General features: G+C 39.4%; 1 protein-coding gene across 13 annotated transcripts in view; it reads left to right on the forward strand.

The window, feature by feature from the left end:
• The window catches only part of lcorl (ligand dependent nuclear receptor corepressor-like), a 168,607-nt gene that overhangs the window by 94,487 nt on the left and 57,661 nt on the right, over window positions 1-16,459 (forward strand). For 7 of the 13 annotated variants that reach the window (XM_068037610.1, XM_068037620.1, XM_068037625.1 and 4 more), the window contains one exon: window positions 9,521-14,931. In XM_068037610.1, the coding sequence (XP_067893711.1) occupies window positions 9,521-14,931 (5,411 nt within the window). Of the gene's footprint in view, window positions 1-9,520; window positions 14,932-16,459 lie in introns of those variants that run through there. The other 6 variants (XM_068037706.1, XM_068037688.1, XM_068037751.1 and 3 more) reach the window with 4 other exon arrangements.

Here is a 16,459-nt window from a genome sequence, read left to right on the forward strand (position 1 = left end):
ATCAACTATCTCACTAGCCACTTTTAACACCCTAGGATGAAGTCCATCTCAGCCCACATCTCCAACAATTTATTCAGTACCACTTCCCTGGTGATTGTAACTTTCCTGACTTGCAGCTAATACAGGAATGTTACTTGTATCCTCAATAGTGAAGACCGATGCAAAGTATCTGTTCAATTCATCTGCTATCTCCTTATTATCCATCATTAATTCTCCCCGAATCACTTTTTATAGGACCAAAGCTCGCTTTATTAACTTTTCTTTTTTAAATATCCATATAAACTCTTACAATCTGTCTTTATATTTCTAGCTAGCTTTCTCTTCCCTATCAATATTTTAGTCCTTCTTTGCTGTTTTTTTTGTATTCTGTCCAATCTTCTGCCCTGCCTCCTATCTTTGCCCAATAATAGGATTTTTCTTTAAGTTTGATTATCTTTAACTGTTTGTTAACCATGGATAGCAGGTCCCACCCTTGGAATTTTTCTTTCTCATTGAAATGTATCTATTCTGTGTATTCTAAAATATCCCCTTAAATGCCTGCCACTGCATCGCTCTTGACCTATCCCTTTAACCTGATTTGCCAGTTCACTTTAGCTAGCTCTGCTTTCATGCCCTCATAATTGCCCTTATTTAAGTTTAAAATACTAGTCTTGGACCCACTCTTCTCTCCCTCAAACTGAATGTAAAATTCAATTATATTATGATCGCTGCTACCTCATGGCCCTTAATTGAGTATAACTATACTGAATTCTATTGGAGAAGTTAATGGGTTTAAAAACTGGTATGTCAGCATCAGTAGCAAGGCCAGCATTTGCTGCCCATCACTAATTTCCCTTGAGAAGGTGGTGTGCCACCTTCTTGAACCACTGCAGTCTGTGGTATAGGCACACTCACAGTGCTGTGGGGAAGGGAGTTCCAGGTTTTTGGCCCAGTGACAATGAAGGAATGGCAGTATAGTTCCAAGTCAGGATAGTGTGTCTGCAGATGGTGTTCCCATACATCTGCTGCCCTTGTCCTTCTAGATGGTAGAAATCGCAGATTTGGAAGGTGCTGTCGAAGGAGGCCTGGTGAGTTGCTGCAGTGTGTCTTATAGATGGTACTGCTGCCACTGTGTGCCAGTGGTGGAGGGAGTGAATATTTAAGGTTGTGGATGGAATGCCAATCAAGTGACCTGCTTTGTTCTGAATGATGTCTGGCTTCTTGGGTGTTGGGGCTGTACTCACCTGGCAAATGGAGAGTATTCTATCACATTCCTGACTCATGCCTTGTAGAAGGTGGACAGGCATTGGGGATTGAGTTACTCGCCGCACATTTCTTAGCCTCTGACCTGCTCTTGTAGCCACACTATTTATTTGGCTGCTCCAGTTAAGTTTCTGGTCAAGGGGATTCAGCTGTGGTAATGCCTTTGAACGTCAAGGGGAGATTCTTTGATTCTTTCTTGGAGACAGTCGTTGCCCGGCACCTGTGTGGCGCGAATGTTACTTTGCACTTAGCTCACACCTGAGTGTTGTACAGGTCTTGCTGCATGCAGCTACAGACTGCTTCAGTATCTGAGGAATTGCAAATGGAACTGAATACTGTTCAATCATCGGCAAACATCCCCACTTCTGCTGACCTTATGTTGGAGGAAAGTTCATTGATGAAGCAGCTGAAGTTGGTTGGGCCTAGAACATTGTTTTGAGGAACTCCTGCAGTGATGTCCTGAGGCGGAGATAATTGGCTTCCAATACCACAACCATCTTCCTTTTGTGCTAGATGTGACTCCAACTAGTGGAAGGTTTTCTCCTGATTCCCATTGACTTCAATTTTGCTAAGGCTCCTTGATGCCACATTTGGTCAAATTGCTGCCTTGATGTCGGGGGCAGTCATTCATTTCAATGAGACAGTAAAAAGGCATTAATAGAACAAAGAAACTAGGAGATTGCCAAGGACTGAAGTTTTTAAAGTTGGTATTCACAGGAAGGGCTGCAGGAGAAAATATAAAACTTGTTGAAATATTAGAATTTAATCAGAATAATGGAAGAAGCCAAAGACTAAGACACCAGGGAATAGAAGGAGGAGTTGAGGTAGCAATCCAACTCTCACCTGCAGATGAAACGATCACCAAATCTGCATTTGGTTTCCCCAACACACACAAGCAGTAAATACAGTATACGAAATCGGAGAAGCTACACGTAAAGTACTGACTCACATGGAAGAAGTGTTTGCTGTCCAACATGGTATTGTTCGATGAGGTGAATGGCAGTTAATGCTACATGGAAAAAGTGCCAGAGGAAGGGCACTGCAAGTTATGTTGGTGGAAGAATGAACATGATTATCCCGGTGTGAATGACCCCTCCAAAAAGTAGAGGAGGAGGGAAAGATGTGCTTGGGGGGTGGGAACATAGATGGCAAAAAATTGCCTGGCAAATGCAGAGGCTAGTGGGATGAAAAGTAAGCACATAAAGTAGCCTGTCGCAATAGTAAGAAAATAAAAGTAGAGATGGGGGATATGGGAATGATGCATTCAAGGGCCCTGCCCACCAAGAGAAAGTTCACTGAGAAAAAGGGACATTTTGGAAGTTCTGTTGCAGACATTGGAGTTGTCAGAACAGATGAGGCTTAAAAAGGGAAAAGAAATGAAGTCTTTTGCAAAGCAGGATGGGAAGAAGTATGAAGCATAATCCAGGTAGTTGTGTGCATCTATAAATTTGTAATAGATGGCTGCAGAAAACAACATTACCAGAAATGGAAAGAATGGAGGGGAAAAATGAGGGACTGTGTAAAAGGTAAAGGAAGTTTGAAAATTGGAATTGAAGGCTATTAACTTGTTACGGTCAGAAATGACACCAACACAGTGTTCAGCTGTAACGGAGAAAGAGGTCAGGGTGGAGACCTGACTATAATTGGAACAATGTATTGATGGCCTGACTAAGCATTGGAACAAAGTGTTGGGAGCCTGACTAGAATTATAGGTGTTCCACATAAGCTACAAAAAAAAGGCCAAGTGAGGACTGATGTAGGTTACTATAGGAGTGTCTTTTATCTGGCCAAAGTGTGGAGTTGGGAAGTTTCTCTAGGTGAGAACAAATTCTACCCAGTGGAAAATGTTGGTGACTTGGGAACAGTTCAGCTAATCGGGCAAGATGCAGAGGATCTGACCCTGCTAAGGGAAAAAGGTGTAGAGCGACTAAGGTCACCGTTTAAAAAAGCAAGTTATTTGGGGCTAGAGAACTAGAAATTGTCAAATAAAAAAGGATAATATGCTATATAGTTGTAGGTAGAAAGGAAATAATGTCAAGAGCAGAGCAGTTTAGTGGGATAGGAGCAATGGGTCTGCTGTTTGTGCATCTTGGAGGGTAGATAGAAACATGCTGTATGGGATGGGAAATATAAGATTGGGGCGTGTGGGGGAAAGATTTCTGGAAGAGATGAGCTTGATGACTGGCTGAGAAATGATAGGTTTGATATTCAGAGTCGTGGTCCAGAGAGAGATTTTGAAGGCATTGTATATTTGGTGAGAGGTCCTTTTGCCTTTGTCAGAAGGTTAATTGATACTGGGATTGAGACCAGAGAGCCACAAATGCTAGAGGGAGATGGAGGATTGGGGAGTAGAGAAGACAAATTGGCTAATATTGCATTGGCAGTTTTCAGTTGAAAAGATTGAGAAGGCAAAAGTTCAGAGGGAGAGGCCCAGGAGAGTCAAGATGGGAGAAAGGCAAGGCTCATGCATGAAAGGAAGCCTCCTGATCAAAAATGAAAGCAATCAGCCAAAGTTTATGAAAGAAGTGTTCATCAGTTTGAGCTTGGGATTTGTTGATGTGGATGTAGAAGGAAAAGCCTAAGGCTTTGCTGAGAAAAGAGAGTTTAGTGGCACACTTATTTCTGGTCAGAGCGAGATTCAAAAAGGGAAATAAATCACTTGGCATCTGTGTTGTTTGGGAAATCTGGTCCTTGGTACCCGAAATGAGGAAAAAGTTTTTATTTTGTTAGTGGAGGATGGATAATGAGACCAATTAATTGAGCTGATGCTGTTCAAGCAATATGCTGCGATCATGCCTGCAGCGGCATATGTTATATCGTATGAAACATGATCGTTGGTTATCACTGGGATATTTGTGATCCTAAGTGGATCCAGAGAGGAAGGGCGAAACTTATAATAAAATGAGTTACAGTGGGAGGTTGGTGCTGATCAGACTGAAAATCAGTTCTCGGTAAATATATTGGTCTGGAGTTTCCTCCGCATTTCTGCTCCGATACACCCATAATATGAACAAATAACCCGTATGCCTTAAAACTCCAAACTTATGCGTGCACTGCAACATGTCTAATTCTTAATCTTTTAGATTGGTCTGTTAAATCTTCCATCTAAATAAGTCTCTGTCCATAAAGCTAGCTTCACCCCCAACTTCAAATGTTTGCATTCTCCAGTTGCATTTCTTCAGGGGGCCTCAACTTTGTGTCCAGAATTTTAGGCGCAGCAGGGAACACAGCCGTTTTTCTTAACTTTTATGTACTGTTTATTGAGAATCTTTTTTTTTTAAAAGAAATGACTCTCACTTGAGACCTCCTATATTTTAATACATTTTTATGGCATGTCATATTAAAAATGGGAAAGCTTCCCTGAGCACAGGTTCTTAAACATGCTGTGCCTGATGAGCAAGAATGATAGTTAAATGAGTTGAAGCTTAAATTTGAAGACTCCCAAGAAAATACTGATGTGTAAATCCTTGGGCTTCAACTGCTTACACTGATTAACGCCCATTTTAAATTTACAAGTATTCTAATGAGGTCGGCAGGATACTTGGGTGTAACTTGACATCAGCAAAATTGGCGCAATATTGGGGTGCATTTCTGGGTCTAACTGCTTACGAGGCAGCTCCAGGCCATAGTCATCAGATGAGGAGGACCATAACTTCAAAGCTAACTTTCTTGGAAGAGCAGTGGTAACAAATGAAACAAATCAGTACAAATAAAAAGAACCTACAAATGCTGGAAATATGTTGTCGATCCTTTTGGCATTTGAGGAGAGAAAACTAGTTTAAGAAATTTGAGTTATGGAGCACAACAGAACTATTAACTTTTGTGATCTACGTGCTGGTACATGCAGCTTACTGCTTTTCACAAGCCAAAATGAGGAAAGGAGTAGTAATTAGAGTAACTAGTCCAAGACCAGTGGCAGTGTATGAATGGACCAGTGAATATTCTGTAACCCAAATGCATATTGCTTCAATTTGTGTTCCAGTATACAGAATTGGTTGGTATAGCTAAGCAAACTGCCTCTTGTATGCATCTGTGTATGGAGGGTACTACAAGTTTTTTTGTTTTTGTTTTGATTATGTTGATTGTATACAAAATATTAATGGACTTATTTTGGACTTGCGTGTACACATGGGGAATTGCTTGCACAGGTATTAGTCCCAAACCAATTCCAATCCCAACCAGTATAGCTGTCTAATTCATCCAGGCCATCAATTATTTAAATTTTCCATCCTTTTAAAAGCCATGGATAAAGAAATGTGAGTTAGTATGTGCAAAGTCATTGGGAAAACCCTCCACTCTTGCTGGAGTGTACCCTTTTGAAACCTCTTTTGCTGAATGCATTACAGACATTGTCAAATCATGGTGAATGTGAAAAAGTCTTTAAACACACATTTCCCAAATTCAGTTTTAAGATGAAAAAATTTATAAGTATACTTATTGTCATTAAAATTCTAGAATCTCCATCCACAGAATAACGCAAACAATGCAAATTTTTAGTCATCAGTAACACTCAAATGTGAGATAAAACTATGATGCCAATGTTTCTTTTAACCTCAATTGAACATGCTAGTTCTTGTAAAACAGTGTTCGCTATGCTCAAACCTCCTCTTGAGAATGGGCAGTTCTTAATGTGAGGAATTTTGTAGATTTGCCCAGGATGACTGAAACTACTTTTCAAAATGTGCTTTTGTGCCTCGGAAGTGTAGATGCTGGAAAATAGGAAAGTGTCCACATTTGAACAGAACAAAGATTACAGAAAGTTAACTGTTTCAAATTTTAAGATGAGAAGGCAGTTATGGCTGATAAATTGTCCCTAATAAGCTTACTTTTGTATTTTTTAAGCAAGATTTTAAATAGTGAGAAAAGAATTCTGAAAACAAATATGGAGTTCAATATTTAAGCAGTTCATCCAATGGTTTAATTTTGTTTCTCTGTCTAGTTAGAACATATTTCACCTTGAATTCCAAGGAGAAATAACACTGGTCTGGACCGTGATGGTCGTAGTGGAGAGAGTTTGACCAATCTGTTCTTCAACCATGGATAAGCTGCTAAAATTATAACTACTTTGATGCTCAGTGGATGCTTGGTATGATACAGAACCAATAGGAAAGTTCTGCTTTCAATTATTGACCTACACTGAGTTTGTGAATTTCAGCTGAGGGTATTGCATCTAAGTTATGGAAGGAAAAGATCAGCTAATGTTCTTGAGCATGATCACTATATTTCTTGTATTCATTCATGGGTTGCAGGTGTCGCTGGCTAGGCCAGCATTTATTGCCCATCCCTAATTGCCCCTGAGAAGGTGGTGGGGAGCTGCTGCCTTGAATCCGTGCAGTCCTTGGGATGTAGATATACCCAAAGTGCTGTTAGGAAGGGAGTTCCAGGATTGTGACCCAACGACAGTGAAGGAACAGCAATGTAGTTCCAAGTCAGGATGCTGTGTGGCTTCGAGAGGAACTTGCAGGTGGTGGTGTTCCCATGCATCATCTGCCCTTGTCCTTCTAGGTGGTAGAGGTAAAATAAAAACAAGAAATGCTGGAACCACTCAGCAAGTCTGGCAGCATCTGTGGAAAGAGAAGCAGAGTTAACGTTTCGGGTCAGTGACCCTTCTTTGGAACTGGTCGAGGTCACAGGTTTCGAAGGTGCTGTCAAAGGAGTCTTGGTGAGTTCCTGCACTGCATCTTATAGACGGTACACATTGCTGCCACTGTGCGTCTTGGTGAGGGGTGTGAATGATGTAGGTGGTGGATGGGGTGCCAGTCAAGCGGGTTGCTTTGTCCTGGATGGTGTCAAGCTTCTTGTGTTGTTGGAGCTATACCCTTCCAGGCAAGTGGAGGGTATTCCAGCACACTCCTGACTCGTACCTTGCAGATGGTGGACAGGCACTGGGGAGTCAGGAGGTGAGTTACTCGCTGCAGAATTCCCAGCCTCTGACCTGCCCTTGTAGACACAGTATTTATGTGGCTGGTCCAGTTCAGTTTCTGGTCAGTGGTAACCCCAGGGATGATAGTGGGGGGTTCAGCAATTTGTAATGCCATTGAACATCAAGGGGAGATGGTTAGATTTTCTCTTGTTGGAGGTGGTCATTGCCCAGCACTTGTGTGGCGCGAATGTTTTTTAAATTAATTCATGGGATGTGGGTGTCGTTGGCTAGGCCAGCATTTATTGCCCATCCCTATTGCCACTCATCAGCCCAAGGCTAGCTGTTGTCCAGGTCTTTCTGCATCTGGACGCAGGCTGCTTTGTTATCTGAGGAGTCACAAGTGGCGCTGAACATTGCGCAATTATCAGCGAATGTCCCCACTTCTGACTTTATGGTGGAGGGAAGGTCATTGATGAAGCAGCTGAAGATGTTTGGGCCTAGGACACTACCCTGAGGAACGTCTGCAGTGATGTCCTGGGACTGAAATGATTGACTTCCAACAACCACAGCCATCTTCTTTGTGCTAGGTATGACTCCAACCAGCAGAGAGTTTTCCCCCTGATTCCCATTGACTGCAGTTTTGCTAGGGCTCCTTGATGCCATACTCCGTCAAATGCTGTCTTGATATCTAGATCGGTGGCGCCAGATGCCATTGCCAGGGACGCAGTGGCCACCCCCTCTGTCGTCAAGGATGGCAGCTCAGCCCCCTCCATTTAAATAAGCCCCCGCTTGTAATATCGTCGCTTCCAGAGCGTGGGGCGTCGATAGAATTCAGCCCGATATGTCAGTGATCAAGATAGCTTTTGCATTGCTCCATAGATGTTTTACCAATTACTTTGAAAACTCCAAGGTAGCGCTAATAACTCTCTTCAATGCTTAGTCACAGTAATTTGTTGAGCTATAAATTTAAACTCACAACCAATTGTTAAAAATTTGGTTCTGGATCTGTTTTTGTGAAAAGTGAAGCGTAATTGGAATGTAGTCCAGTTCCTACAATTGGAGACTTCAAATGCAATTTGAAGAATTATAATTCTGATACGCAGATATGTGTATAAATACACACTGACCCAACTTGTTTTTTTAATTAAAAAGGCCAGATATGAACTTTGAGGATTTGTTATGACTTTTTTTTAAGTTTTCCAATCATGCGTCATAGCAAACTCAAAAGAACCTTTTGATTTCATTTTTTTTTATTTACAAGAATCTGAAGTGCAACAGCATCAACTTAACGACAGATCTTGCTATAGTGCCACTCTAGATCAACTTGCCTATATTTTGGCCAGGTTCTTGGAAGAATAGATTAGTGAATTATAGTAATCGCTTTTCACAGACAATTGTTCTAACCTATTTCCAATTAACTATTGATAGGCTTTGTTAACGGAAAATACGATGTGAATGTTTCTAATCTCTGGTACAGTTATGTCACTCCTAACCAATTAGCCGTCTGAGCAGATTTTCACAACTATGTTCATGCATTGCTATCAAATATCTGTTTAAAGAAGCTTTACAAGGCTGGATGTTTATTTAAAGTTGTTTTGTTTTTAGAGAATTTTTGTCTCTTGAATGAAAACGGAGTATAAGTTTCATTTTAAGATGGTATTTCTCTGGCATTTTTTAGAGCATCATCTCTCTCAATCTTTACCATGTTGTAGTACAACTTGGTTAACAACTTGCAAAGGATTGAGACTTTGCACTGCATGCACAGAAATGGAAGCAAGTCCCTCAGATTACTGTTACAAACTTAAATTGAAAATTAATGTAATCATGTAAGTTTGTTTTCAGAATGATCTGATGACTAACTTAATTACATGTACAGTAGTCATGCATGACACTGGCATGTCAAGAATCATGTTAGGATGATTTTCTTTCCTGAAACAAATTATTTAAATATGTGTGCAAAGTTGCTTAGTTACTCAAAATAATAACTTGATGTATTTTTCTGGATCTTTAACTCTACCAAAACACATTGACGTTCTCTGAATTTTTGAAATTTGATTTCATTAATTAGATTTATGCAAGACTCATACTCACTTCAAACTTAGTGTAAATGACTATGTATTTCTTTGATATACAAATAACTAATCTGAGAAAAGTAGAATAGCTTTTATGATATTTCTGTCTCTTTTGCAGGATATGCGCGTAGGTATAAAGATTTTGGCACAATATTCTATCATCTCAAACTAGCTCTCACTTTACAAGTGAACATCTCTACTTAAAGGAACTGGTTTTGAACATTTGAGGTTTCAGTGTAATGTTTTTGGAGTGATGTATTTAAACAATTTGGTCATCTTTAGTATTGCCTTTTTTGGAAAAAATATTGTAATGTCATGTTTTATTTGTATTTTAATTTTACAGTTACAAGACGGAAACTGATGCAGGAACAGTGTCCAACTCTACTGGGAAAACTAGTTGCATAAACCACAAAGTAACTGCTTTGAATGAAATTTTATCGACACTATGCCCTAATCATCGGAAACTTCTTACTACAATGCTGAAGTGTCTAATCCAAGAAAAAGATGCTTCCAATGAACAATGCAGAGATCCAAGGCTTTCACAGTGTCCAAATTCCTCATCTGATTTCAATGAAAATAAAGTAAGTGAGGAATTGTGTAATTGTAATGGATTCAGATGGTGTGAAAGTTGCTCTGTGCGATCTGTACAGTGGGTTCCTCATTACAGTTGCATGAAAGACCTACGTTGTTTATCATGCAAAAATGGCACTCTTGGGTGTTTTACAATAATAACGAATGGAGTTTGCAAAGAGTGTAACAAGAGCAATATATACCAGATTCACACTGGGTCTTATCAGCATTTTTCTGGACGCATTTATACCGAAGGAGCTACCATTCAAGCTTGCAGTGAACTTCCAGTTGAAGAGGCTTGTAACATAGAAGCAACAGAATCTTCTGTGCTGACGTATAATGTCAAAGATTATAGTAGACCACGAAGCCCATCCCCCCCACCTTTATCGCCAGTAAGAAGCAATGGGTTTGAAATTGATGAAATAAGCAAAACTGTTTCAGCCTTGGACGCTAATAATATTGAACTTGTCATCGCACAACCTCCCTCTCTCTCACCAGAAGAGGAAGAGGATTGCGGCCCAGGTGTTTCAAACCAAATTCAGACCAAATCAAAATTTGTAGAAAAAGTCAAGCAAGGAAGTGATGAATTTGAGGTAGTTGATGGTGAAATTAGTAGATCACCAGAGTCTGAGAATGATCTAGAAAAAGGTGAAAATTCTGCTTCATTTCAGGAGGTAATGGAGCGAATAAATGAAAAATTGAAATTAATAGAAACCACAGATGGCGGCCAAATTTTGGCCAATCTCTCCAACAGTGATTGTTATCAAGGAAATAATAGTTTTAAATTGAGAGAAATTGCAACTACTTTGCTACACAAAGCAAAGGTCAGTGATTATAGTCTAATGGAGTTACTTAAACAGCATGAGGAAAACCGAATAATTCAAACCCGTTTTCGGAAACGCCAAGAAACATTAATTGCTTTGCATAACTCTCCAGATTCTCCATCATCTCGACGTCAAACAGTGCAAATAAAAAGAGACCTTGCAAATCTTGACCAGCTTTTTTTAAGTGAGAAATCAATATCTGAAAAATTCGGAAAGAAGTCATCAAAGAATGGCATTAGAGATGCAAGTTCACCAGACCGAGAATATCCACTTATCAGTGAAGATTTGCAGAATGTTAACAACATGAATACATATCTTAGTAATTTCCCTGACCAGTATGAAGTTGAATTTAAGAGCTTATCTGAAGAATGTGTAGCAAGTGGAACAAAAGAAGAGACAGAGTGCTTAAATTCATCAAAAGTGATTTCAGACTCCGATCTGTTAAACATTCCTGAGGTAGATGAAATCAGTGTGGAGACTCCAAGGGATAACACTGAGAAGCCAACAGCTGAACATGGTTGTAAAGAAACTCCTGTGGCCTTAGAAAATTCTGAGAAAATGGATTGTAGTACCAATATTGGCAGGGCCAAACGAAATATTCTGCCTCCAGAAAGGTTTTCTATATACATTACTGAACCTAGAAAAATGTTCTATGCTGCCTGTTTTTCAGAAAATCTCCAGCGAAGACCTATTAAGGCAAAAAAATCTGATATGGCCTTTGAGAATAGTGCTTGTAAAATGTCTAACACTGACAGCCCCTTGGAACAAGGGCTACATAATGAACAGGACAGTGTAGTTGTATATGAAGTGACTGAAAGTTTAGAAGTATCAGCTTCTAGTCAGCCTGAGCTTCTGAAGGGCATAAATAGTAATAGCATTGATAGTTCATTAGGCAATAAAGAACATAAAAATGATCCTAATTTACCTAAGATGATAATTCACACATCACAAGAGCCAAATGAACTTATGGATCAATACAATAATAAAAAGCAAAAGACAACAGTAGTGTTAAATGCTGACCCATTGGAAACTGTTTGTTCCATGGAACATAATGGCTCTGCACAGCCTGACACTTGTATTGATTCTTGCACTGAGGATAGTTCAAAATTTGTTGACAAATGTGGAACTTTGGAGAATGCAGTAAACAATTTACTTTCTAGAGCACCTGAATCTGGAGCCAGAAGCATACTTGACTCTAATTCATCGTTGGCAAATGACTGTCCGAGTGCAGATCCTCCATTGCAGCACAGATGTCAACATCGTGCAATTTGTGAATGCTCAGTTCATGAGAATACTGGTTCTACAAATAAAGCACAGATGAGTCAGAATTGTTCAGTTAAGTACAACAGCCCCATAAAGCTCATGTTTCTCTCTAAGATGAGTAGTGAGAAAGGGTTTAAATATACACTGACATCTGTAAGCTCTTCTAAGCTTGACACAAACAGTTGTATTTCAAAGATTGGTCCTGAAGACATTCTCAAAGCATCAGTGGAAGATGATTCATCTGCTTCTGAAAGTGGTAATACAGTGGAATATTTCCAAGATTCATCTGCCAAAAGTAATCCAGTGGAATATGTCCAAAATTCAACTGAAAGTGGTAATACGACTGAATGTATGCAGAGTTGTACAGAAAGTTCTCCAAGAGCTTGTGAGGAAGTAAATTGCAATCTTGAAATGGATACATTCCGTTGTAGTAATTCTCATTGTTGCTCAAACAGTTATGCAAGAAATGACGCTGAAGTTGAAATTACTGATCAGATGGTAGAAATGACTGTGGCTTCAAAGGAAATGGATGAATCTATTCTAAAACGAAAACCTGGTCGTCCCAAAAAACTAGGCCCACCAGTGGAAAAACAGGTTAAAAGGCCCAAGGGCAGACCACCTAAACCTAAAGCTGAATTATCAGAACCTGTTGAGTGCACAGCTAAAGCTTCAGATTTTGAAAAATTGAATACACCATATCCATGTTTCACAGATGATAGCTGTAATATTAGAATTACTGTTGTCTATGGAAGATCAAGAAGGTTCAAAAGATTTGTGTCTGAGAATAATAGAATTGTAGCAAGTCACCTTACACATACTAATGAAAGTGATTTAAAGCAAACTTGTGAGAAACAGACAGAAACTTTGCAGGGCTCTACTGCAGAGGAATTGGAAGGCAAGCCTGATAATTCTGCATCTTCACGGACTCAAAATGAATATGGATATGATTTAGTTAGGCCCATAAAAGATAAAACTGTTTCACTTCATACCGGTGGCAATGCTATTTGTCCAAATAGCAAGCCTACAGCAGTTAAAACTTACAAAGGTGGACAACGAAAACCTGGGCGTCCTGCAAAAGTGAAGATTTCAGGTATATCTGTAACTGTTGATGCAATATCACCGCAGGAAAGAAAAGTCTGTATTAATAGTGTATTACCTCCTTTAGATCAAGAGTCTTCAACTTCAAATCAATTATCTGCAGATACACCTATCAAAGACAGCGATTCATATAAAGAATCTTCTGTAAGAATTCAAAATGATTGTGAAACAAGCTCAAAAGAAAGTGTTGGTGAGAAGAATGTAAAATCTGCCCTACCCTTGAGGCACTCTGTTAGAGTTAGAAAGCCATCTCTGTACTACTTGCATTCCTTTGCAAACTCCTGTTCATTTTCTCAAAGTAGTGCTTTGGTACGTAAATCTCGGAAGCTGCTTTTAAACAAAGCAGGGAATGAGCTTGCTAAAAGCAGAAAGTTGGGTATTAAGGTGGTATCTGAGAATATCACCTCAAGTGTTACATCAGAAAGTAATAAGGAGGAAACCAAGAATGAAGTAGCTGAATTTGACTGTGATTTTGAAATATCAGCAGATCCAATTTTTATATCAAGAACTTCACTCGGGTGGTGGCATACATCCACTTCAAAACAAACCTTGCAAGAGGAACTTGATATGCGATTTGAACAGATAAACAGTGGTTGGCTTCCTGTTGATGCTGCAGAATTGATTGCTTCTGACAAAAGAAAATACCCAGTTCAGTTACAGAGAGTAACCAAATCTCTGGTTGCAGAAGATAATGAGCAGGTTCAAATGTCTCCTATCCAAATGTTGTTTCAGGGAAATTGTAATATGGATAAAATTTGTGCATGGTTTATGCAAACAACAGAAACTCATTCTTTATCCATTGTAAGAAAAGAGAATGCACGTGATCCTATTGAAGTTCTGAATGCTAATGGAGTTATAGCAGCAGCAAGTCCAGTTGATACCTGCTCAAGTCCTCAAGCAGAACATCTGAAAAAGCACCTTAAAAAATTTGCACTAGAATCTCCTGTAAGACCAAGAGGGCACTTCCATCTGTCAAACAGAATGTCTAAGTTTAAAGTCTTTACAGCTAAAAAGAGGCTTTTGGTAGGACATAACAAAAGAGTTTGCTGTAAACCACACCATTCAAGCCACAAAAAATTGTCTCATCACAGAGTTCAGTACAAACAATGGAAATCTGTTTGGAAATGTGTAAATGGAAATCCACAATACCAAAGTCTGAAACAAGACTCGGCGAACACTGTAGAAAGCAAAACTAGTCAAAAAGCTGAGCTTGAAATAAATAGCTTTCCACCTGAAAAAGAATCTGTGTTACTGCCCAGTGGAAAGGAAAATGAAAATCAAGATAAACTTATACCTGTAAATAACATGGATGCTGGTTGTACAGTTGTACAGAATTTAAATTCAACAAACTACTCCAAATGCAAAAGAACAGAAAAACTAGAAAGTGCAGCAAAACTTTCAGAGCAAGAAGAATCTATTGTGGAGGGGCAAGAAAAAAACACTTTCAGAAATGCAAACTGGAAACTGGAGAATTTTAAAGAGTGCCGGGTATTTCTAAGGAAGATCAATTCTCTGGATCAGAGTCATTTCAGAAATTATGGTGCTTGGCAGCAGTCCAAAAATAGCTCATTTGATACTAAAGGCACAAGTAATCTTCAGTGGTACACTGAGGAAAATAGTGATCCATGCATTGAAATAAATGCCCCTAATAATACATTTGAAACACAAAGCTTAAACTCTGCAGGTCCTACTTTATGTGAACTAAAAGGGAAGAGAAAACACACAGAAAGGACATATAATGAGAATGGGCTAAGCAGTTCACCATCTAAGAAAGTTAAGCACTTTGCTTGCAAGCAGTCAATACCCTGCCAAGTTGACAATCAGTTGCCTTCATTGGGTAGCAACAGTAACCCAATCAATGAAAAGATTTCACAAAAGGAAAATGCAGGGAAAAGGAAAAGACATACAGGTGTGAACACAGCTCCAACGTCATTGAAGAGGTTGAGACGATCATCTGTTGAACAAAGATTGCCATATAATCAATTACAGTTCCAAATAGGTAAGATTAAACTATTGGAAGATTTATTAATATTATAGAAAGATTGATTCCTCTGTCATTCTCCACCTAAATTTTTATTTGTTGTGGGGTCCTAAATTATGACCCTAATAGGGCATATGCATCGTTCTGTATGGCAGGTGAGGCCAATGAAGCCATGTCCAATTATATCTTGATTAAATTATCTCAATAGGCCAGTCATCAACTTTTGTTAAATGCATTGCATCAGACTAGATAGCTGAAGTTAAACAATACATCATTTGCTACCAAGTCTGGACTAGAGTGGGTTAGACATGAATTCACTTCTGGGTTAAAATCCAGCTCACTGATGGGATGAAAGTACCCCCCGCCCCCCGGACTTCTGACTGGATGAGGGCTACAACACTAAACTGGCACTAATTAGCTGCATCATTGAGGCCATAGGATGACTGGTGTGGGAAACAGAAAAATTGTCATACTGGTCAAGTATGGATGTTCTTCTGAATTTGAGGCTATGACACATTTTTTGAACAGAACCAAAGAAACTTTGCTCTGCATCTGGCTGTATTATACCTAATCTGCAACTGCTGCATGTCAACACTGTGCCTCAAATAGAATACAAGGGGATAGACATTATGCTTCAACTATACAAAGCCCTGATTAGACCACACCTGGAGTACTGCCAGCAGTTCTGGGTACCACACCTTAAGAAGGATATATCGGCCTTGGAGGGAGTGCAGTGTAGATTTGCTAGAATGATACCTGGACTCCAAGGGCCATGCTATTAGCGATTAAACAAACTAGAGCTGTATTCCCTGGAATTTAGAAGTCTAAGGGGTGATTTGATCGAAGTTTTCAAGATATTAAGGGGAACAGATAGGGTAGATAAAGAGAAACTTTTCTAGTTGGAGAGTCTAGGACTAGGGGGCATAGTCTAAAAATTAGAGCCAGACCTTTCAGGAATGAAATTAGGGAACACTTCATGCAGAGGTTGGTAGAAGTTTGGATCTCTTTTCCACAAATGGTAATTGATAGATTAATTGTTCAGTTTAAAACTGAGATTGATAGATTTTGTTAGCCAAAGGTATTAAGGGATATGGGGCAAATGGAGTGATGTCACAGATCAGCCATGATATTGAATGGTGAAACATGCTTGAGGGGTTAAATGGCCTACTCCTGTCCCTATGTTCCTAAATGGGAAGGGTTCCGTTCCCCAACACTAATATCTTGATAAACACAAACATCTTTAATAAAAGAAATGAAAAGAGAAAAGAACTTGTTGGAGGAGCAGGACAGAGCGCACTCTAATTCCCATTCACCACTCCACCAAGACCACAAATTTATGCAACTATCCTCTGGTATCATGATAGGGTAAATTTTGTTCACTAACTTTCTACCCAGAATAACTTTGCTATTATAGATTCAACAACAAAATCGATTCTAACAATAACAAGAGATCCAAGGCTCATGGTCACATAGCTAAAGAATTAATTACAGGAGCAGTTGGTCTTTGGTGTATTAGACATTAGCCAGGATGGGTGGCAAGTGTATT

Source organism: Heterodontus francisci, chromosome 1, assembly GCF_036365525.1.
Source record: "Heterodontus francisci isolate sHetFra1 chromosome 1, sHetFra1.hap1, whole genome shotgun sequence".
NCBI lineage: Eukaryota > Metazoa > Chordata > Chondrichthyes > Heterodontiformes > Heterodontidae > Heterodontus > Heterodontus francisci.